The sequence below is a fragment of the Wolffia australiana genome, chromosome 5 (genome assembly GCF_029677425.1).
Source record: "Wolffia australiana isolate 7733 chromosome 5, ASM2967742v1".
Classification (NCBI taxonomy): domain Eukaryota; kingdom Viridiplantae; phylum Streptophyta; class Magnoliopsida; order Alismatales; family Araceae; genus Wolffia; species Wolffia australiana.
This window is the reverse complement of record NC_135839.1, coordinates 18,866,444-18,890,379: the sequence shown is the minus strand read 5'-3', so window position 1 is coordinate 18,890,379 and position 23,936 is coordinate 18,866,444. Positions and strand designations below refer to the sequence as shown.

The 23,936-nt window shown below is 38.8% G+C and overlaps 3 protein-coding genes across 6 annotated transcripts in view; 2 read left to right on the top strand and 1 right to left on the bottom strand.

Moving 5' to 3' along the window:
* Nucleotides 1–328: 328 nt before the first annotated feature.
* LOC144703703 (calcineurin B-like protein 10) lies at nt 329–4,757 on the bottom strand. 3 transcript variants are annotated; one of them, XR_013581594.1, is made up of 11 exons: nt 4,629–4,757; nt 4,400–4,480; nt 4,130–4,313; nt 3,886–3,968; nt 2,487–2,546; nt 1,813–1,921; nt 1,674–1,726; nt 1,451–1,531; nt 1,267–1,379; nt 649–794; nt 329–563 (listed from the first exon to the last, which is right to left on the bottom strand). XR_013581594.1 is itself a non-coding variant. In XM_078575934.1 (9 exons), exons 1-9 carry the CDS (start codon nt 4,427–4,429, stop codon nt 731–733), a joined length of 777 nt encoding a protein of 258 aa, XP_078432060.1. In that variant the 5' UTR covers nt 4,430–4,596; the 3' UTR covers nt 648–730. The 3 variants fall into 3 exon arrangements, 1 of the variants encoding a protein (XP_078432060.1); XR_013581593.1 differs by lacking the exon at nt 4,629–4,757 and having other exon boundaries at nt 4,400–4,554; XM_078575934.1 differs by lacking the exons at nt 329–563; nt 4,629–4,757 and having other exon boundaries at nt 648–794; nt 4,400–4,596.
* LOC144703704 (PRA1 family protein F3-like) lies at nt 4,646–5,660 on the top strand. The gene has a single exon (XM_078575935.1). It carries the CDS (start codon nt 4,768–4,770, stop codon nt 5,338–5,340), a length of 573 nt encoding a protein of 190 aa, XP_078432061.1. The 5' UTR covers nt 4,646–4,767; the 3' UTR covers nt 5,341–5,660.
* Nucleotides 5,661–18,201: 12,541 nt separating this feature from the next.
* The window catches only part of SCD1 (stomatal cytokinesis defective / SCD1 protein (SCD1)), a 53,242-nt gene continuing 47,507 nt past the window's right edge, over nt 18,202–23,936 (top strand). The window contains exons 1-3 of one of the 2 annotated variants that reach the window (XM_078575932.1): nt 18,202–18,651; nt 19,185–19,266; nt 20,995–21,196. In XM_078575932.1, coding sequence (XP_078432058.1) covers nt 18,475–18,651; nt 19,185–19,266; nt 20,995–21,196 — 461 coding nt within the window. In that variant the 5' untranslated portion in view covers nt 18,202–18,474. Of the gene's footprint in view, nt 18,652–19,183; nt 19,267–20,989; nt 21,197–23,936 lie in introns of those variants that run through there. The other variant, XM_078575933.1, reaches the window with a different exon arrangement.

Genomic DNA, 23,936 nt, shown 5'->3' with positions numbered 1-23,936 from the left:
ATCGAGTTTCAAGTCAGATCTAGATGATAGTAAATATCTATCCAGATTCTTGTTCCTTATTGTGCGATAAAAATGGTGCAATGGCACAAGCGAAATGATGTACATATTTTATTCTGTCAATGCATATTGGGGGAAATGCATGAAAACACAGAATATGATGTACATATTACACATATTTAATAGCTTGAACTCTAGCTTGAGCTATGAGAAGATAACAACAGCATATCTTAGGAATCAATTACGCAAGGGACTAAATATTGGTAACACTTAAGATCAGTCAAAACTGACCACCAAGCCTCAAATGGAAAACAGATGGAGGCATATCAGAGGCAACATCCAAATGAATAACCTATAATTCACTGTGTTCAATCAAACTTTCTGAACTTTGTTTTTGAAAAAATGAATCAATGGGAATATATGCTTTGGCTGTGATGGTAGATTTTGGGTAGAATGCATTACCTGAATGCGGCTGACAGAGAATAATTTTAAACGACTCTGTATTCCAGATTGATGTTGAGAACCGCGACAAATCCACACACAATGTCCAACCAGTCATTCTTTTCCTATATTTAACAAAGATCAAACAATCGTGTTGATTGCTTCAGCAACTATGATGGTAGAGATGTAACAATGAGGAGAGAGACATACCTTTGTGACTTGGAATGCAGTAACAATTTCCTCCAGAAACAATTTGTTACATCGCTCACGTCCATGACAGGAACCAGACATCTTATCCAACTTGATCTTCAACTTCCGTGTTGAAAATAAAACTTGGGAAAACAGTCGTGAGATTCCTGGAGAAGTTCCAACTCTTAGACCAAGAATAATTCAAGATCTACTGGAATATAGAAGCCATGAAAGGGCCAAAACCGGATATGATGCTAACATATGGTGTTGCAAAAAAGAAAGAGGGTCGTATCAAACAGTGAGAACTTGGTAATTACTCGGGTTAAGATTCAAGCGATTGCCACTCTGAAAAAAGCTAAGAGCATGGCATTACTTTTCCACTTTTAAATTTACTCGGCATGGTGTTGAATTCAACATTCCACGCTACACCTACTTTCGAGGCTTAAACGTTACACCTAGGATTCAAACCCTCAACCTAGGCTCTCATGCCATGTTGAGTTTAATCCCCTACCACTGTGCTAAAAGTTATAGATGATAGCAGGTGCACTACTTTCCCCATTAACTTTTCTTGGTAGGGTATAGACTTCAACACATAGTAAAAGATGGAAACTGTGAGCAAGAAAACTAAGTGACACATACGTCAGAGGCGGAAGCGTCATATTTCTTAAGAGAGTGGGATGTCTGGAAACGAATTCCCTCCATTCTGATTTATTGATCTTCCCATCCCCATCTATGTCTGCCTCTGCAAATGTCTGAATGAAGAAATTATTAGAACCCCTGGGTAGACAGAAGAAAAAGTGTTTGGAAGAGATATATATCTTACCCTCTCAATTATTATTTCGAGGAACTCATCAGGTAGTTTGATGTTGGACTCTAGTGAAATGGCCACTAGCATCTGTTTAACCTTCATTAGACATAGATGAAGAAATTAATATAAAGACATATATAATGAAATGCTTAGACTGCTCCTTATTAAAAAATGCAAAAGCCACAGCGTACATTATGAAAGCCTATCTAGAAGAAATGGAAGGATTCTGAGAGCTTACTTCTTCGGGTTCAATGAATCCAGTCTGTCTCAGGTCATACAGTCTAAAAGAAACTGCGAGGGATAATAAAAATACAAAAGCTCGCTAATGTATGAAATAAAACGTCATTAGACACTTAATTCCAGGTTTGTGCGCTTACAGTTAATTTTTTCTTCCATTGAAGCTTTGGGATGAAAAATGTTGAGAGCGTATACAAATTCTTCAAACTCAATGACCCCATTCCTCTTTTCATCAAAAACATCAAAAACCTGGACGAAACTGATTTGTAAGGCAAAAGGAAAAACATACCTGAAATTGGATCAATTTTACAGCGTAAAAACTAGTCTTCAAGGTGACAAAATCACTATTAGAAATTCTAAAGTTCCAGAGACGATCCCAATGATATGCACCTCAGTTCCAAATGTGTGTCTGGGGGATAAAAATCCTCTAGGTCAAAGTTTCCGAAGATGTACAGGACAAAATATTTTCTCAAGCAAAAAATGCCATTTTTTATCCTACTTTTAAAAGTTTCGTGGCAATAGATTGAAGCGGATGAATAAAACAACTCTGAAGTCAATATTTTTATTTTTTCTATCAATTCATCCACCCCTGCACCATCGAGTTTCAAAGGAGAGTTGTCCTTGGGAGATAAAAGGATCCATTAAATGGTCATTAAGCCATGCCATCAACTGATGTTTTTGCGAGCCATTTGCCCCGCCAAAGGAAAAATGCACTTAAGCGATGAGTCCATGGCTTTAGGACAATTGAGTAACTGTAAAGAAATTAGAAAAAGACCAGAATACATCAGAAAGAAATTAAATGGAATATACTCACCCTGTCCAAAAAGAGGTTATCACCAAACGCAGTCTTGAGAAGAGCTAATTGAAGTTCTTCCTGAGAAAGGAAACTTCAGTCAACACAGAAGAGCCGAGCTTCCGATGTATACCCTAGACTACTGGGGAAATTTTGGCATACATATAAGGAACAGTGAAATATTTGTCTTGAGGAAACTGGTTGTTTTTCTAAAATACTGTTTAAGCTAATTTTATCACGAAAATTTTTAAAAAATTCTCACGCATTCAGTGGACATAGCGATCCAATAAGCTTAGGCATTCAAACGCTCATCAACACAGTGAATAATTTAAAATAAGCACGGCAATATTTGCTTTATCTCCTTGAATAATGAACACCAGAATAAAATGACCACTTCGCTTTTTGTAGATTAATGTCAGAAAACTAAGAATAAATAAATGAATAATGACCATTGACAGTGATATCGTGGACCATGACAGCATAATGAAAACTTCTTGAGAAAAAGCTACTATTTCCTACAGTTACTGCTCAGTGGCAACCAGGAAGAAAAAGTAGCAAACGAGACCCAAAGATAAAAGTTTTCGGTTTTCGGACATGACTCACTTTGGCTGTATAGAAGCTCCCGATTGTAGTTCAATAAAAAAATCTTCAAATTAACATTGAATTTACTTCTGAGAGCGCTAACATTATGAGGGCAATGGCGAGAGGGAAATTTAAGTAGCATAATGGACTTCGCCAGGTGAGAATAAGAGTGAGGGGTGGACTTTTCTGGGAGAGAATAAGAGGGCTTATGAACTTTGCCAGGAGAGAATAAAAGGGTGAGATCGGACAATTCTCACAAAAGACCCAAGAGGGACTGGGGATCGGACAATTCTCACAACAACATTCTTTTTTTTTTTTAAGAACTCTCATACCAACATTCTTATATCTAATATTTGAGAGAAATTCAAGAAACATACCAGAATGGTTGTGGAAATTTTGAAAGAGGTTTAAAACAGATTAGTTAAGGGGAAAGGGCATTTTACACTGTAGAGCAAAAAAAATTAAGATCCATGGCTCCATCTTTCTTCCCGGCCTCCGATGAAGCATACTGGGATGATTGTGGAAGTTTTGCAGGAGGCTTAACATGGATCATTTAAGACAAAGGGAGATGTCCATTGGGAAGCTGAAACGAAAAAAGTTTTAACGGCGTTTGGAGTAGAAGTCGCTTTGCTTTATCGATCTAACGGCGCAGCAGGAACACCATAATATTAACCATTTTAAGGGGTAAATAAGTAAGAAGGTTCTTTCGCGTCCCTCTATTACCAGAATTTAATAAATCAGCTTAAATTGATGAGTTAGTTAAAAATTATTAAAAACAGCACCAACTCTGCAAATTCAGGTACCAGTGGTTGGGATGGAGAGAGCCTTGCGAACCTACCTTGTGAATTAAACCATCGTCTATAATGGATCTGCTCAGCTTCTTGAAAAGCTCGTGTAGCGCCTCAACTTCATTTACTGAGACTGCAGGTGAGGCGAAAAAATGGTTGACGGAACAAAAATCGGAGGAAAAATAACAAGTCGTAGAGAAAAATGCAACAACACCACAAAATATCTGTGATATCGGCACAAGAAACTCAAGTCCAACATTCAAACAATGTTCTACAGGCTAATATGAAACTTACAGTTTGTTTCCGCCGCGATTCGGCGGAAATCTTCGAACTGGAGAGGTGCATGCGTCCGGCTATGGCGTCGACCGCAGGCATACTCCAGGCAACCAGCTACTTCACGGGTGAAGTAATCGATGATCGCGATAATCGGCACACAGGCAGTGCAAAGCAGCTCAGCAAACGTAAACGAATTCCAGCTCTGCAACGAGAGAAATATATTTAAATGGAATGGATCGAATCGAAACGTCGAGATTGGTATCAAATAGAAGAGAGCAAGATCATCACAGATGACGCGGCGGTAATTCGCCGCTCCATGCGCTCGTAGAATCAAGAATCGGACCTCGGCGGGGAAGATGGTAGCGCATTCTGGTACAGACAAATTATAATCTGTTATTCCTCATGTTTTCAAATGAAAAAGTATTCCATTGGCATATTTAGACGAGACAGCCACGTGTCTGAACCACATCACGCCACGTGTTCGGATGCCACGTTCAAGATTGGCCAGGCAACCCACCTCATACGGCAAGACCCAAGTTGCCTTCGTCTTCGTCTCGTCTCAACCTCGTCGCTTCCCAAATTCTCCCCCAAATTTAAGATTTAGCCGAGAAATTTCCACGTTCAATCGATCGATCGAGGCGGAGAAATCTCGAGAGATGACAACCTACGGCACGATCCCGACGTCGTCCTCTCCCGGAGGTTCGAATTTGGAGTTCATCTCCAGAGAGAAGGCGCGCGTGAAGGCCGCCCTAGAGACGCGGCGGCCATGGAAGGAGATGGTGCACTGGCACGCCTTCAGCCTTCCTCACAGCCTCGGAGACGCCTACATCCGAATCCGAACGAACTTAGGCTATTTCACCATGAATTACGCCATCGTCGTGCTGGTGATCGTGTTCCTCGCCCTGATCTGGCATCCGATCTCGCTCATCGTCCTCACGGCCATGATTGCGGCCTGGCTGTTCTTGTACTTCATGAGGGACGAGCCTTTGGTGATCTTCCACCGGATGGTCTCTGATAAATTGGTGTTGTTGCTGCTCTCCATGGTGACGATCGTCGCCCTGTTCCTCACCAACGTCACGTACAATCTCATCGCTTCGCTGTCGACTGGCGTGCTCGTAGTGGTTGTCCATGGCGTCTTCAGAAAGACGGAGGATCTCTGCCTGGACGACGTGCCCCCGCAGCAGGGCGGGTGGTATTCCGTCATCGGAGAGACCTCTGGAGGGCCGTAGGATCTGGATCTGCGCCCTCGTCGACGGTTCGGATTTTCCTGGTTCTTCCGCTGTTCTTCGTCCGTGTTCCTGTTCTTCCTCAGTTCCTCCTTGCCTGACGAATGCGCTTTGAATCGGCGTACGATTTCTTCAGAAGAAAGATTGAATTTGTTCGTTGAATGTTTTTTTTTTTTAAATAGTGCGTTGTCACATGTTGTTTGCTCCGGTCTCTTTGTTTAAATATTTTGGAATAGGTTTATAATGTCGAGCTGCTCGACATTATTCTGTTCTGTTCTGTTCATTTGAAATGAATAAAAAAAACCCCACCGTGCCTTGTTCTTTGTTATGTTCTTTAAAAAAAAAAAGGAACAAAATTCGCACATTTGCACAAAACTAGAACAAAATTCGCACAAAGCGAACAAAAGAACCGCATATGGGTCTGCGCGATGTTCTGTTCGAATTCGTTTTTGTTATGTTCGGTTTTCCAATCAGAACAAACAATTCGCACAAATTTGCACAATAAGAACAGAACGACCACGTCTAGTCGAGCATGAAAATTTCTGAAAGTATCTGCGTGTGGGAATTAAAACTCATTTACCCCTGAAGGCTGTTCGGATGATTCGAATCTAGGATTTGTGCAATTGGAGAATGGTTTGTATTACGAGATAATTTGCTTTTCACTTCCATCAAATAATATAAAGTTTTCGAAGCCACGATAAAAAATGATAAAAAATAGGTACCGGCGAGCCTCATTATCATGTTAGCTTCCCCGAAAGAATGTTTGTATGGGACACTCTAAACTCATGTATCAGTCTATTTGATATCTCTAATGGTCCAGTAATATTGATTGATCAACCTTGCCAATTAACTAAAACAGTAACAGATGATGATATATATTTGATATATCTTCTTCCTTTAGTAAGCCTCCTTTAATACCAAGGGTGGACTATCGGATCTTGAACATTTAATCACCTTCATGGACCTATTGATGTATCCGAGCTAATACTCATTTGACTCTTGTGATTAAAGGCTCATATGTTATAGTCAAAATAAAATCCTTCACCCATGAGATGTCTTTGGTGTGTCAAGTATTATGACCACTTATATGACCCTGACATAAATAAAAATCATTAATGTTGAGAATCATGCCCTTGATCAACTTCATCTGAACTTAGTAAGGCAGCAAAACATCAAATAAAAAAATGTATTTGAAAATTAAAAACATAATATTACCAAAGGGTAACCTTTACTAGGATCAAATCTGTGATTTATTGGTTCATTGTCTGTCCTCTAAAACACAATCTTAAAAAACATAAGACTAAAATTATTGTGTGGTTAAAGTGTTTAGGCATTTATAAACTTCCCTTTATCAAAATAAATAAAGAATAGGATGAGAACGGGGTCAATCCATGAGAAGACAACTATCTATAAAACTCAGAATTTATGTATTGATTAAAGTTATTAAGAAAATGAAATTAGTTTATGATTCATTTTAACATTTTCAGAATATTATGATAATTTTATGGATTTTAATTTTCAGTAATAAAATTTCAGAACTGCAATTTAACCCAATCTTCAGAAGATACCAAACCTAAATCACATATCAGAATGACACTATATTGAATTTTGAGTGGATATTATGATATTTTCACTTTGATTTGGAATGAAATGTAATGCACTTCACCATTAAAACCCGCCAAGAGAATGTATATTTTTCTCATGCCTTGGCATTTTGGAAATGTTTAAGTAGGAATTCAAAGATGAAGAAGAAAATTACAAGATAAATGCCTACTTTTGATGTGTCCTTCTTGACCAACTACAGATGGGGTGAGCTTCCATCGTAGTTTTCTCTCTATTCTCAAAGTTATTTTAACAATTCAAAGGTATGCAAGTAATTAGTCAATTCTCAAGTAATTCAATAAAATATAGGAGATCAAACAAAATTATTTCATTTGCAAGTAGTTCAAAAGAAATATTCTGTAAAAGCACCAAAAAACATGGAAATTTCATAAAATCGCACTATGATAATATGCAAATATGGATGTTTTGAAGCAAATACTTATGTAATATGCATGTTTGTTTTTTGTGAATTTACTTGTTATCAACTGTTCTACTAAAATTATGATTTCCTCTCCATCTAGCTTAATTGGAAACAACACATGGGAAGAGAAAGGGAAGAAAAGGTAGGGTACTAAAAAATGACTAGCAAGTGTATGAAAAGAGGTGCTCCTTTTATATCTAAAAAAATCATAAAAAGTCCTCATCCCCAAAAAGAAATTTAATAAGAGTCTTCCAACTTCGAGTATCTCCGTTAAAATTATTATATGTGCGACCCTCTAGGCCCATATATTATTCTAATTATTAACTTTAATGACCTAGTTACATTTATTGTTCACCGTATTATTTGACTATATCATTACATAGATTAATTGATTAAGGACAATTTAACTCAATCAATTGGTTGAGTTGCCAACTCGTGGTGTGCTAAACTATACCTCATGTTTAACAAGATACAACGGAGTAATAAAGCTCTCTCATAGATTTGTACTGTCATCAATTACATTGTATTTATAATCCTTTGGCGGGGAAAGACTCCAAACAACATGTGGCATGGGTAATTGTTAAATTCTAATGTCTTTCTTTTCAATACTAATATGTAACAGAGTTTAGCTCAAGTCAATATCGTCTTCCTCAAGTCAATATTCTCTCACATTGAGGGTGGATGATCCCATTTTGATCACACAATCACTTTTTTGACTAACAATTTGAAATCTTATAATTAAAAAGTCATAAATGATAGTCAGACTACATTTGTCTATCCAAATTGCACCTTTAGAATCTAAGGTCTTAGAACCAATTATGACATCAATCAATTTGATTGATGTTCGGTTAAATACCTAACATTAGTTATAATTTATACGATTAACTTAATAAGCTCCTTTCCAAAATTGTACCCTTGTTTATCCTTGATGTACCCTCATGGAGTATATTTTGAATAGGAATGTCTAGAACACACATTTAAAGATTATCAATCACCATAAGTTGATCTCTTCATAATATTTTTTCTCATCATGTTTTAATGTGATCAATTATAAGTATCATACATGCATTAACATGGATATATTTTATGAATGAGTATTGGATACATGCATTAATATGGACAAAATTTGGAATGCATGATTGACTTACATGCCAGTAATGATTTCAAAAGTTGAGAATCAGATACAAAACCACACAGGGATACCTATGGATTGATTTATTGAACTATTTTTCCCAAAGTGCACCGACCATCTATCCTTAATGTCCTATAATAATATTCACAATATCACTTGTACTTATTACATGAAAACAATCATTGTATTTTGATATCATCATAATTCACTTAGCCATTATATATATTCAAAGACTTTTTCATAAACATTACATGATCATAATAACACAATTTTTTCAATGAACTTAAACAAGCCATAGAATTGTGATTAGCATGAAGGTCACATAACATTCATCCCATGAGGAAAAAATACAATGATTGTTAAGACTGGGTACATTAAGAAGAGATCTCTAGCCATTGGAATATGATTAATTTTACAATGAAACTTAGTTTTCAGTTTCCTTGAATGAAATAAAAAAATTCCAAACCCATGACAAAAAATCATCCAAAACCAATTTCCATCACAAAATAAATATGTCGAACATTAGACCTCATAGGCCCATGAGACAAAAGATTGGTAATATATGTGGCCCTTTAGATTATGGAAATTTAGGTTCTTTGGCAATTGAAAATGAATTTTTTTATGATTTTTTTTTATGAGATTATGGCTTGGAATTTGGAAAATAATTTCTCATGCAACGAAAATTAAGGAGCAATTCATAATTGATCTCCAAAACAAACTAAATTTTGTGCACATTGTGGGGAACTTGTTGCACTATTTGCTTCTTATATGGGAAAGTCTCTTGAAGTTATTTAGTTATTATTGATGCATTATTTTGTTAGTATTGATGAATAATGGGGATGATTAGAGAACACCATCTCTGATATCCTTACTACCCTGGCTAAGGATTTGATGGATCTTCTTCCTTGAGTAATCTCTTGTTACATTGAGGATTGATGATCTCATATTGACTACTCAATCACCTTTGTGTATTCTTACTATAATTAAGCTAAGACATGTTTGAATCCCACGGTTAGAGACATTTTATGTCTCAATAAAACATGTCTCTCCCCACATAAGATCTTGGGTCAACGGGCTGCTTACATAATCGTGACATGAATCAACCTCATTGACTATTAGGTATAATACCATCAAGGATTCATACGAGTCATTTAGTGAATTCTTTCTCTAGAGCACCCAATGTATGTCATTAAAATGGATATTATGTAGGCATCCAGCCAAATCACACCACCACATTTTTACTTAAGTTCATTATTATTCTAGTGTGATGTTTACGATGAAGTCCATGAATGCATGCAGTGAAAGAATTCATTGAATATATCTGAAGAATCCTTCAATGACAGTATACATAAACGTTAATCAGGTTGAGTCATGTCATGGGTGTATTAAGTGATCCATTGACCCGAGTCACCAATGACATCTCCTAGATGGACAACTATGTTTTGACTATGACTTATGAGTTTCTAACCGTGGTATTCAAACAAGTCATAGCTCGGATATAGGAAGAAGCCTACGAAGATGATTGAGTGGTCAAGATGCGATATCTTCCCTCAATATAAGAGGAGATTGACTAAAGGAAGATCATAGAACTAAATCCCTTGCAAGGGTAGTGAGGATATTAGAGAATGCATTCCCAAATGATCCTTGTTACACATTAGTATTATTCAAACGAGGGATTGTGATTAAACAATCAACCATACCCTAGATTATTCGGGAGTCTCACGCAGATGAATGAGTATATATATATGGTAACCGATGACAGTAAAGATCCCATGAGAGAGTTCGAACACTACTACGTATCTTCTAGAGCACTAGGTGCAGCTTGACACTCCATAGATTGGAAAGTTAACATATTGGTTGGGTTAAATTGATCTTTAGTTAATTAATATATAAGTTGATATAGTTAATTAATAAGGTTGACTAATAATTATTGTTGGGCCACTATTTTTATTAGCTAAAATGTTATATGGGCCTAGATATCACACACATAAGATCATAGGTGCATTGGTGAATACATTTCACTTAATGGGGCTTTATAAAAAATATTAAAATATAAATAGGAGAAAGGGGAACCCATTTTAGGCACTTAGGCCAGCTAGAGGTGCCCCCTTTTTCTTCCTTCTGAGTTCTTCTCCACTAATCCAAGAAGAGAATCCTCATGGTGAGAAGATCTACAAGGTTTTTACGAAGATTTGGAGAAGAAGTGGAGATCCAAGAGCAACTTGATAGTGTGGATACTAGTAGAGGCCGGGCACGTGAATGGTTTTAGAGCAATCTCAATGGGAGAAACACAAGTGTGGAAAAAGTTCCCCACAAGGTACATTTGATGTAATATGCTTTAAAAATCGATTTGGGATTGATCAATGAATCAGTTGCATAGGAAATAGTTTGATATCATTCAACCAAGGCACCAGTCCCAATAGTATTCACAATAATGACTATAATATCAACCATACTTATCATATATGAACGACCGAATAGTCCTATTCTATCTAGATAAATCAATGTCTGCTAGAAGTTTCCAACAAATTAGAACATTTAGAATGCACACTTGAAGACTAATGATCATTGTCTTTTGATCTCATCATAATTCAAGTCATTTGTATAGTCATAGACTTCATTATAAACACCACATGAGAACGATAATGAATATTTATTCAAATGAACTTAAATAAATAATGGAAGTGTGATGGGCTAATGGCCACATATTATCTACTATCTTTTTGTTACTATGAATGAAAATTTAAATTTAAATCCATGATAAAAAATCCACAAAAACTGTATCCATCACGTAACCAACCCATGTGACATAAATGATTCTTAATTTAGAAGCCCATTCATATTAATAGAATTTTGGACTCTTTGGTTATGGGAAAATGACCTATTTATTAGGAAAGTCACTTTTAAGTTTCCCATATCTAATAAAAAAAATAACAAATACATAAAATCAGCTTACATCACCAAATTAATCCTTTGAACATTTGACCTCACATGTTCTTGAAACATAACTAGGTGTCAACATTAGGGGCTGCTCAAATTAATAAAAGTTTAGGCTCTTTCACAATTCGTAACTTTCATATTTTATGAGGAAAGTCAATTTTTAGTTTCCCAAAAGAAAATAAAAAGGTTCCAAAGCCATGATAAAAAAAAACAATAAAAATCAAAGGGATTAACCTGTTGAACATCACATCTCTTCAGACCGTTAAATTACACTATTTGGCAATGGAAGAATGGCTTGTTTTACAAGGAGAGATACTATTGAGCTTCTTAAATGAAATAAAAAAATTCCAGGCCCATGAAAAAAAATGAAATCATTTTAAGTCTTTTTTATAGAAATAAAATCATCAACTCGTTGAATTTAAGAAAAGAACAAGTCCAGATTTACAAAAAACCTAAACCTAGACATAAAGTTTCGTCTAGTCTTGGTCTCGGTCCGGTCTTTCTTGGTCACCTCACAACATTTAAGTAGACTTCATCGGAATGTCGCCTTCGATATCAAGTGGTGTTCCATGATGAGAGAGTAAGAGAGGGAGAGAGAAACAATGAGAGAAATATAATTTGAGAGGGAAAGAGTATGACTATGAGAGGGAGACAGAGTGAGAGAGTCAAAGGGAGAGAGAACGAGAGAGAGATAGAATAAGTGTGAGAGTGAGATAATGCGAGCGATAAATGGAGAGAATGAGAAGAAGAAAGGGAGAGAGTGAGAGAAGGGGAAAGGGAGGAGGAGGCTGAGAAATTGTGAGGGAGGGAGTCTGAGAGGGGGAGAATGTGAGAAATTGATAGGGAGAGTGATAACATGCATTTTTAGTGGCTTAATCTGTTCATATATACATTTGTATGCATATTAAATTAAGTATATATGAATATTATCAAACTTAAATTGATTCAATTTATTTTCTGAATGGTATACTGAATTTTATGCATTTTAAGATATTTTAGGGGATTTTCTCACCAAATTCTGAAAGAATATAGATTTTTTGGAATTTTACGACATCAAATTCATAAAGATCTTATTTTTCTAAGTCGAAATATATATTTATTTATATCTTTGGGCCTTTATTTTATTAAATATTTTAGTGCCCTTATTCTTGTGACGCCACGTGTTGCCATTCAATTCATCAAACGATAACCAACATGAGTTCGGAATGATGATTGTCGACAGCCAATCATTGACCCACTTAATGATTGGCATCATCCAATCATTTAAATACATTGTTATGGCATCACGATTAGCGATGCCATAATTGCATTTGATGCTAATGAAATTACTTTTACCTTTTTCTGGTGTAGGGTGACATGGCATAATAAGGACACATATTTTTGCAAGAAACGTGTTACGTGGACCGATGAAAAAGAGAATTACAAAAAAACGATTACTTTTTCCTTTCTCTCATTTTACTTGTCAAAAATAGCAGCGCTGGTGAGGTGTCACGCAACATATGGCGCCATGTGTACACGTGACACTTATTTGGTGCTCTTTCATTAGGCGATCCATTGAAGGAGCCTGACATGGCACACACTGACGTGCCGCCATGTCAGCTCCGACAAAAGTTATTTAACAACTTATAAAATTAATATAAATTTATGCCTGATTTTGACTTTTTCTCCAGGGTGCCATGTGGCGCTACGAGAGCCGTTGATCATGGATGACAAGGAAGAATCTCAACCAATGATTGCATTAAATGATAGGACGAGATGAAACCTTGACCAAATGAAATGAAGGTGCTGACAAGGATAATGAGAGAGAAATCTTTGAATCAAATCAATGACTAGGAGTTGACTAACTTCCAGGCTTGATATCCGACGATCTAAAATTCGGATTGAGCTGAAACTTTAATGGCATCTTCGTCTTTATGTCCTTTATCCATCCATATGGTTGAACTCTCTATCTTTGTAAAAAGCATCTTTGAGTTCAATTCCTCCTAGAGAGGCAGATTAAAATAAAGTTAAATTGTGGAATGTCCATCAAGTGTTTCATGGTGTCTCTAGTGCTTGGAAAGGTTCCACATATAAGTGGGGCATTTGCATCAAGAAGACACCTTGATCTCGATAGAATATAGGGATCCAAGGTTAGCCACTTGCCTTACATTGAGTCTTTTCCAACACACTTAGGTAGTGCATTCATCGTCATCATCCATCACCTCCATCTGTTACCATCACTCATTTGCCTCCATTAGCATCCACTTCCATCCACTTCACGTTCCCCTACATCGTAACAATACCTTCACCTTTCTTATTCGTTAACATCACTCTCTCCCATTTTAATCATCATTATATCTCATTCTTGATGGATATTATGTGGCTGTCAAGCCAATCACACTACCATGCTAATTTAATTTCATTGAATAAAATATTTTGATTCATTATTATTCCGTGTGATGTTTGTAATGAAGTCCATGAATACGTACAATGAATTAGTGAATTATAATGAGATCATAATACAGTGATCACTAGTCTTTAAACATGTATTCTAAATATTCATATTCGATGGATAGTCGAGAAGGACATCGAATTATCCTGATAGAATAAAACTAGATGATCCTACTTATATGATAAGTATATCTGATCATGTAGCTATTAGTGTGGCGACACTAAGGACAGATAATGGGTGCTCTTTGGAGGAAGAGTTCACTGAATTGATCCGTATGAATCCCTGAATGGTATAATACCTAAACGTCAATCAAGTTGATTCAAGTCACGGTTGTATAAGTGATCCACTGACATGAGACACCAAGGACATCTCGTGAGTGGACAACTACGTTTTGACTATGACTTACGAGCCTCTAATCATGGGATTCAAATAAGTTATAAATCGGATGTAGTAAGAAGCTTACGAAGATGATTGAGTGGTCAAGATGGGATCATTCGCCATCGGTACAAGAGGAGATTGATTCGAGGAAGATGATGGCGTTTTCCAATGGCGTTTTCCAATGAGGAAGATGATGGCGCCCTCGGTGAGATGAGGCCAGGGTAGTGAGGATATTAGAGAAGGCGTTTTCCAATGATCCCCGTTACGCATTAGTACTAATCGAACGATGGATTAGGGTTTGACAATAAACCATTCCCTAAGTCATTCGAGAGTCTCACGCGGATGATGGATTATACATATACGGTGACTGATGATGGTAAAGGTTCCATGAGAGAGTTTGAGACTACTCGATATCTTCTAGAGCACGAGGTGTAGCTTGGCACCCCACGAGCTGGAAACTTAACCTATCGATTGGGTTAAATCGATCCTTATTTAATTAATATATATGTTGATATAGTTAATTAATACGGTTGGTCAATAAATGTTATTGGGTCATTAAAATTATTAACTAGAACAATACATGGGCTTAGAGGGTCACACACACAAGGTCATAAGGCATTGGTGGGTTTTGGAGAAAAAACTTAAGTGAAATATAAAGAGGGAAAAGGGTCTCATTTTAAGCACCCATGCAAGCCTGACTTGAGAGCCCCCTCCCTTTCTTCATTCTCAACATCAACCAAGGAGAGAGTCTCCAAGAAGAGTTGAAGAGGAAGAGGTGGAGATCTAAGTGCCCAGTGATTGCCTAGATACTTCTAGAGGCTGGACACGTGAACGGCTTCAGAACAATCTCAAAGTGAGCATGTCAAGGGTGGAATATGTTCTCCAAAAAGGTACATTCAATATGTTGATTTTAAAGATTGATTGTAAATCGATTGGCACGCTTCCACATCCATGGAACGTGTTCTCCATGGACGAACCTTGGCACCGAACCCAACAATTCTCACTTTACATATCACTATGCCTTACTCCCTCTTCTTCGTTGCTTCCCGTCTCTACATCCTTATTATAAAATCTAATTCCTAAAACCCTAAATAGCCACCTCTCATCATTCATTCAACCCTAATCTTGTTTCATTCTACCTATTCACTACCACGTATGCTATATGTAACTTTTCTCATCTTCTCAAATTCACCCGATTGAGAGAGTTTCTTTCCTAACATCCGTTCCCTATGGAGACGACCCTTAATCGTTACTAACTAACTAAATTATTTTACGAGTATAAGTTTATACATATTATTCATTATACTCAATCTCACAACCGCGTAAAATTACCAAAATTTTGAGTTTATCAGAGAATGTGAGAGGTATACACTAAGAGAGAGGGAGGGAGAGAGTGAGAGATGTAGATACTGAGGGGGGGGAAGAGAGTAATATAGAGAGATAATGAGATCGAGAAAAAGAGAGAGTGGGAGAAAGAGAGAGGGAGATAGAGTAAAATACATAGAGAATGAGAGTGAGAAAAAGAGAGTGGGAGAAAGAGAGAGGGCGGGAGAGTAAAATAAAGAGAGAATGAGAATGAGAATGAGAAAAAGAGAGAGTGGGAGAAAGAGAGAGGGAGAGAGTAAAATAGAGAGAGAATGAGAGCAAGAAAAGGAGAGAGTGGGATAACGAGAGAAGGAGAGTGAAAGAGTGAGATTGAGATAGTGCAAGATGGAGATAATACAAAAGGGAGAGAGAGAGAGTGAGAGAGTGATACTCAGATAATGCAAGGCTTAGATAATACAAGAGAAAGAGAGTGAGATAAAGGGCGAGAGTGAGGGAGTGAGACTGAGATAGTGCTGAGACAGAGATAATTCAAGAGGGAGAGAGGGAAAGAGTGAGACAGTGAGAGGGAGAGGGAAAAAGTGACATCGGGACAGCATGAGAGAGGATGTGAAAGAGAGGGAGAAAAAGAGAGAATGAAAGTGGGAGAGAGGGAGAGTGAACGAGAGGGAGAGAGAACAAGAGTGAAAGTGGGAGAGACAACGAGAGGGAGAGAGAAAGAGAGTGAAAGTGGGAGAGAGAACGAGAGGGAGAGAGAGAGACATAGATCAAGAGGGAGAGAGATTCAGAGAAGGAGGGAATGCAAGAGGGAAAGAGGGGGATGATTGAAATATTTGTGGCCGTCAAGCTAATCACACATTAAACATCTCGTTCCATGTTCATTGATAGAACATATTCATTATAGTGCACGTGTGATGCTAATAATGAAGTCCATGAATACATGATCGGACTAAAAGAATTATGATGAGGTCGTAATACGGAGATTATGTGTTCCAAATATTCCTATTTGAAGGATACGCGAGAAGGATATCGAAGTATCCAGATAGAGTAGCACTATCTAGCCTCACTCATATGATGAGTATGGCCGGCCCCATAGTTATTAGTGTGGAGACACTAAGGATAGATAGTGGGTGCTTTTTAGTGGAAAGAGTTCACTGAATTGATCTGTACAAATCCTTGAGTGGTATTATACCAAACTTTCAATCAAGTTGATTCACGTCATGGTTGTAAAAGTGGTCCTTAGGCCTGAGATACCAAAGATGTCTTGCGTACGGATGATTGTACTTTGACTATGGCCAACGAGTCTCTAATCACGGGATTTTAAACGGTCTTAGTTCGGGTGCATCAAGAAGTTCACGAAGATGATAGAGTGGTCAAGATGTGATCATCCACCCTTGGTATAAAAGGTGGCAGGTCAATGAAGACGATGCGACGAAGTCCTTGGCCAAGGTAGTGAAATATCAGAGAAGAGTTCTCGGATGATTTACGAATGTATTAGTACTAACTCGGATGGCCGATTAGGGTTTGACAGTTGACCATACCCTAAGTCGTCTAAGGAGCTTCGAGTGGATGAGGGACTATACATACAAGGTAACCGGTGACGAACAACTTCTATGAGTGAGTCGATACACACTCCTTTGTATCTTCTAGAAGTTGAGGTGTAGCTTGGCACCCCACGTGTTGGAGACTCGACCTATCGATTGGGTTAATCAATCTGATATTAATTAATATATATGATGATATAGTTAATTAATTTGGAAGGCCAATAAAGGTTATTGGGCCACTGGGGTCGTTAACTAGACTGATACATGGGCCTAGAAGGTCACGCGCAAATGACCTTTTGGACGTCGGAAGATATACTTAAGTTTTGGGGGGTTTTGTGAAAAATACCCACTTAGTATAAATAGGGGAAGGCCTTGAACGAAATTCACCAATGCCAGAATTGTTCAGGGGCCTGGCCTTTCCCCTTCTTCTCCCTTCTCCCCACACCCACTCTCCATCCCCCATGCGATCGGGATGACGTAACGACGACGACAAAGATTGAACGGGGCTCGTCAATGATAAGGAGCAGATTTGACGTGTCGAGGATCGCGTGGATACGTCTAGAGGCTGCACACTTGAGCATCTCGACTTCTCACTCCGAGATTCAAGAAATCACGGATGCGATTTGTGCAAAGGTACTTCGTTACATAGTTTTATTGATGCTGTTCGATTCTATTTAAGGCTTACGCTGCGGAATATTTTGATTTGTTCATTCATATCAAGGGAAGTGGGGGTAGGCCAGAGAGCAAGCAGGAGGGAGAGAGTTATTATAATATAATATTATATATTTATATATATATGGACAGTCTTTGGTCCTGTTCGACGTGCAAACCAGAACCGGACCGAATGTTCAGTCCGGTGTGATCGAACTTTGTTCAGACGATCATTCCCTAACTATGTTCTGACCGTTACATTGGAGCCTGCTCAGATGATTAGAATTTGGGGGGCAATTAGTAAGTAAAGTGGGTTTGGAGGAAAATTACATTTAAATTTCCGCAAATTACATAAAAAGACAAATGTAAATGCATCGACCACTGCAATAGGCAAATAAAAGGGGGAAGAAGGCCAAATAAAAGAGTTTTTATTAATCTTGTGACTGAATAAATTTCCGGAAGGGCGCTGCGGGGGAAGGAGCCGTTAGGTGCTGGAGAAAAAATATTCTTTCTAGATCTTCTTCTCAAATCCGCTGGATCTCGGCGAGGGACCGAAAGATCATCATCATCATCTTCCATTGAGGGAGAGGTGAATCCGAGACTGTATTCATTGTAGGAATCAGAGAGGTGTCTGGATCGGGGAAAGAAGGAAATTCGGGAGATTTCAGTTCCGTTTTGTGTTCATTTCTCGCGATCTCAGCTGTGAGAAGAACTGATGTCATCTCGCCTATTCGAGTACTTCGTCGTCTGCGGCATCGGGCCAGAAATTCAGACACTTGATGGAGAGCAAGGATATCAAGGAAAGGAGGTCCAGTACACCGCGTCTATCCTTGATCAGTTCCCTCCGACGGATCATTCTCTTTACCCTCCTCCACCTCCGCAGCTATCGACGGTGCGTACTTCTGTCGTTATTCTCTTTCCACCCCGCAATGTCGTTAATTTTTTCCGTTTTGTGCATTCGTGTATGATAACTTCCGTCGGAACTCTTTTGCATATGATAATTACTTGTAAGAGAAGGCAGCCACTCGACTTTTTCAGGAATGCCTACTGTATTCCAAACCCCCGAATGCGAATATTTTTATGATCCACGCAAATTCTTCTTTTTTAATGTTTGGCGACAATTTCCTCCCTTTAATATCCTCAATTTAAGACGTTTCTTGAAATTTAAATTATTTTCTTAATCTTGTTGTGGGCTTGTCTGGTGATTTACGACCGAATTCCCTCTCTTGATCTATTTTTTCTCGTCGTATTCGTTTCGTTATCATTTCATAGAATGTTTTTGCGCACATTGCTGCACGTTTCTTTCGTTGATCGGTTGTTCATTACTATTTTGCCTTATTGGCATAGATGTGGCTAATTGTCAAAGTACATTTTCCGGGATTTTGGCTTACTCGGTGAAATCAATTGTGTGAGCCATGGTTGCAGTGTGTTTTACCTGGTGGTATTGAATTCCATGATTCAATTGATGGATCTACTTGTACACGGAGCTATCCAATCGTCCTGACTGGTATTTTTCTGGTCTATCCTCCTTGAGTTGTCCTAAAGTTCTTATGCAAGATTAATTTACACAAAAATTATTTAGCTTCTTAACAGCCTAATAAATGCCAAAATGCTCTGTACTGGTCTGGACGAGAAAGTTCTGCCTGACTTTATAAACTCGTGGTGATTCAGACTTTTTTACTTCTAGGTTTTCCAAATAATCAGAAAAATTAAGCCAATAATTTCATTATTTTCTGCAAAAATAAACAAATCGGTTTATTATGAAGGGTGTTTATACATGCAAAATTTTTTTGTTACACAATTAGGCCCTATGCAGAATAAAGGTGCAGTGATGGTAATAAACATTTTTCAGCCGTAGTTCCTCAGTAGCTCAGTGGTGGAGCAGTTGGCTTTTAACTGACTGTAGATTTGGGGATATTTTATGTTTTCTGATGAAAGTTACGAAGTCAATTATTTCAGAACCTAGTGACCCCTGTCCTTCTTTTGACTTACTTTCTAAACTAGCAGAATCATCAAACAGTACATAAAAAATAAGTGGGAAGTTGATTGTTGGAAATGTCTTCTTCACTCTCATAGAGGTTACTACGTTCCCTTAATTCTTTGGGGTAAGAGCTTGGAATGAATGGGCAGACTTAAGTAGTATCTCTTGACTTCGTAACCTAAAGTCGAACCACTAGGGTAATTCATAGTACAAACAATAAAAGGGTAACTTTAAAATCAGGTAATTTTCCCATTCGGATAGAGTCTTCTACACTGGTAAATTTGGAATAGATTAAAGGAGTGACGGAACGGGAATGGGTCAATTGCCAAGAGGGGCCTGCATCTGCATCGAGAGCTCCTACTCTATGTTATCCACCTGGGAGGAGTGAGAAGAGAGATATGGTCAAGGAGGGGAAGGAGAGATCAGGAGAAGTTATGAAGGGCCTAACCCTTGGATTGCTGGCTTCGCCATCGTTGGATCCCTTTAGAGTTACCGACCTGCCGTTGTGACTCTGGCCCTCGTGAGCCTCCTGGCCAGGTTTAATCTCTTGGCCTGCCTTCTGCTGTCGATATGATCGTGTCAGTGTCCTAATATAAGATATACCATTTAAGGCTTCTAATGCACGGGTGAGAATATTTAGTCATCTCCTCCAGAATTTTGGTGACATCATGGCCAGAAGTTTCACGCTCATTTTAGGCTATTCAGAAAGCAGTAGTAATGCTATTTGCTCTCCCTAAGCCCTAGTAATTTTTGTCAGGATTGGGTCCTCATGTGCTTTCTCAGTAGTGCTTCCTAAATTGTCGATGGCTTTAAATAGTGCTGAGGAAAAAAAGTACCATATTAAAATGCTTGAATAAAATCATAGTAATTTCATATTCCTAATTGATATGTGTCTGGCATTTATTTTGTCCTAGTTCGATCATATTTGTTTCCATTCTTTTACTGTTTCAATTCTTTTAAAATAATTTCGTCCTAGTTTCCATTCTAAAATATTTTAAAATAGCATCCATTCTAATATTGTAGCATGGGCCTTTTCAATTATTTTCTCTATTTAGGACCTTTAATCTTACATAATGGACGAGAAAAACACGAGGGATAAGAAATAGTATCAAATAGGAAAAATAAAATAAGAGCAAGGTCGTTAATCTGTTGCTTGCCTTTCAAATACTGTCGTGGTATTCAAAGTTTGTTCACTTTAATGCAGTATGTCTCCTCATAAACAGAATTTCATATTACGTTTTTGTTAAAGTGCAGAAGGAGATGGATCTAAGATTTATGTCAGTTGCATTGCATTCCGAGACCCTGTTTCCAAAGATATTTTGGATGCTTACCGTATTCCAGGAAAATACTATGCCGATAAATGTATTTGCCTTGTATCACGCTCCCCCTGCTTTAATGTGCTTCGGGATGTTCTGGAAGAAATATTTAATCTCTGTTTTTCTCCAGAGGGTAGCAGGTAAAGTTCTTAACCTCTGTAGTTTTGTTGTTAATTCTCCCTTTTTTTCTTCTCTTCATCCATTTACCTGAAATATAGGATCCATGCACTTTGGTTATATCCTTAAAGATGTAGATGATTTCCTGGAAGCAGGGCTTCCCAAGAAGTGAGAGCTACATCCAGGAATGCAGAGTAGGATTAATGCCTTGAACCATAACTACATCTGCATTATTGACAATCAGAGAGGAAGGGCCGGACATGCGGTGCCATGGACACCATGGAGGAGGAAGACGAAAGATGGAACTATCAAGACAGGGTTGCCGAGGAGGACATGTAGGTGGAGATGGATTAGAGACAGATCAACTGGGATCTGGTAGTAGTTGAGGTTATGGACATGCTGAAGAAGTTTCGGCAAGGAAACTATGGTTTGGAGCACCTTAACAGCTCAAACTTATTTTTCTTATTGAAATGCCTAGCAGCAGTCAGAGTTGTCAACTTTCGACCCATCTCATTGTCCAACTCCATCTATCTCATAATTGCAAAGGTTCTGGCCAACAGGCTACGAGAGATCAGTGATCTCGTCAACCCCTTTCTGTCAATGTTCATACCAGGCCGGCTGCTAATTGCTGGAGTCATGGTGGCAGGTGAAGTTGTGGTGGCGTGGCAGAGAAATGGATCTAAAGGGTTCCTGTGGAAAGTGGATTTCACAAAAGCCTATGACTCTATTCACTGGGATTTTCTGTGAGCATCTATTAGGATGAGAGGGTTTCCAGTGGACTGCGTGCAATGTGTCTGGCAAAGTGTTACTTCCCACTCATTCTCAATGTTGGTGAATGGAAGACGGGAGAACAGTAGGAAATCCATCCACAACGGGGTGTCAGGTAGGGATGCCCACTGGCATCACTATTGTTTGCTTTTTGTGGTGGATGGATTCGCTATATGTGGCGACAAGTGCATGCCCCCAAGGCTTGCATAGGGGATTCCAGACATTGAGTTTCCCAACAAGTATCCTGCCTCCGCAGTATGCAGATGACATCGCCTTCTTCATAGAAGGCTATATGGAAGAAGCCGGAAACTTCTCTACACTGCTACACCTGTTTGCAGACTTCTCGGGGTTGCAGATTAACTGAGTAAACCTACATTCGTCGGCATTGGACTATCACAAGAGGAAGAGATACAATGTGATGAAGCTCTAGGGATGCCCATTGGGATGTAACCCATTTGATACCTGGGATTGCCTCTTACCCATGGAAGACTAAGGAGTACTGATTGAATCCCAGTGATTGAGAATGTGGAGAGGAGATTGGATGGTTGACAGAGCCGCGTGTTGTCGAGAAGGGGCCTGACTGGTAGTTTTGTGGTTGGTGCTTTGGCCATTACGTTGTTTTACAATTCAGTATTTACGTTGCTGCAGGGAATTGGCAGGTGCCTGGAGGCCAGAATGAGTAAGTTTTCGACAAAAGGACAGGAGGCAGGGATGGCAGAGGAGCCACTAGAATCTCTTGGGAGATGGACTACCAACCAGTGGAGAGAGGAGGGGCTTGGGGTGCTATATCTGCAAGACATGAACAAGGCGTTACTGGAAAAATGGGCAGGCCGGATCATGGGGTCAGTTGAGTCATGGCCATGAAGGTCGTAAGAGATAGCTATGGCACAGAGATGAATTGGGAGCGGCACATGACTCCAATTGGAGGAGCATCTCCATTCTGACTAGGGATGAGGGACATCTTTAGGTTAGTCCAGAGGTTCTTTGAAGCCAGGCTAGGGGACGGATCTCTATTGTGATACTGGATGGACGACTGGACTTTCTGATGGTAAGTTACAAGAGGAGTTCCCTGGCCTGTTCCATGTTAAGATCCTGCGAGATGTTTGCTTTTTTTTGATAAAAAGTTCCTGCGAGATCTTGGAATAACTGAAAGTAGAAATCGTTGAATTGTCAAGCAAATCAATCCAATGTAAGCGGAAACATCATCAGAGTATCTCATGTGCTCTAAAGAATGGGTAGATTGTTCCCATTTCTTCTTCAAATATCTGTCTGCACAGGCGATCTGGATGCCGCAGCAGCTCACGAGGGTGGACGTGTCTTTCGATGAGGCATGTTGGGTCTTGATCTGGGAAGGTGCCTTCAGGGGATGCAGGGAATGGGAAAGGGTCCTCGCATACTATGGGCAATTTGGCTCCACCACAACAAGGTGGTGTTTAAGGAAAGGGCTGTCTCGACGGACAGTGTCTTATATGATGTGGAGAGCCTTATTATTTAAGGGTTCTGGACGAAGGGATGATTAGAGAGAGGACCATGCTGGTCGTGTACTGCATGTTCATGTATATCATAAATTTCAGATTGATCACCGTTTCCAGTTAACTTCCCTCGTTCTTAAAAAAAAAAAGCTTAAAGATGGGGATATTGATTCTGATAGACCAGTGATATTAACATATTGGTAGCCCAGGAGGATGGGCCGAGCAGGTACTATTATTACGGGCAAGTATAACAGGCCTAACCCAGGCCCATTAGACAGGGCCTACTATGATGTTGGGTTAGAAGACCAAATATTAGGGGTCGGTCGTGAGGAGGAACTGGTATTGGGGAAAAGACAGGAAACAGAGGAAACGGTGGACGATGGGTGGCGGACTCCATAGTGAAAAGGCCCCCTCTCTCTCCCTTCTCTCTCTCCCACCCCTATCGGTAGAGACTGTGTTATTCCGACAGATCCTTGCGTTGGTATGATTTCTGCGGGTCGTGAACCCTATGTTTTAGTATTTT

What these genes read in the sequence shown, in the direction of transcription:
- LOC144703704 (XM_078575935.1), top strand. Translation starts at nt 4,768, where the DNA reads ATGACAACCTACGGCACGATCCCGACGTCGTCCTCTCCCGGAGGTTCG.
- LOC144703703 (XM_078575934.1), bottom strand. Translation starts at nt 4,429, where the DNA reads ATGGAGCGGCGAATTACCGCCGCGTCATCT. An exon ending in ACGATGGTTTAATTCACAAG is followed by an intron (nt 2,547 to 3,885) that starts GTAGGTTCGCAA and finishes TTCCTTTCTCAG; the next exon opens with GAAGAACTTCAATTAGCTCT. An exon ending in TCGAAATAATAATTGAGAGG is followed by an intron (nt 1,380 to 1,450) that starts GTAAGATATATA and finishes TTCTTCATTCAG; the next exon opens with ACATTTGCAGAGGCAGACAT.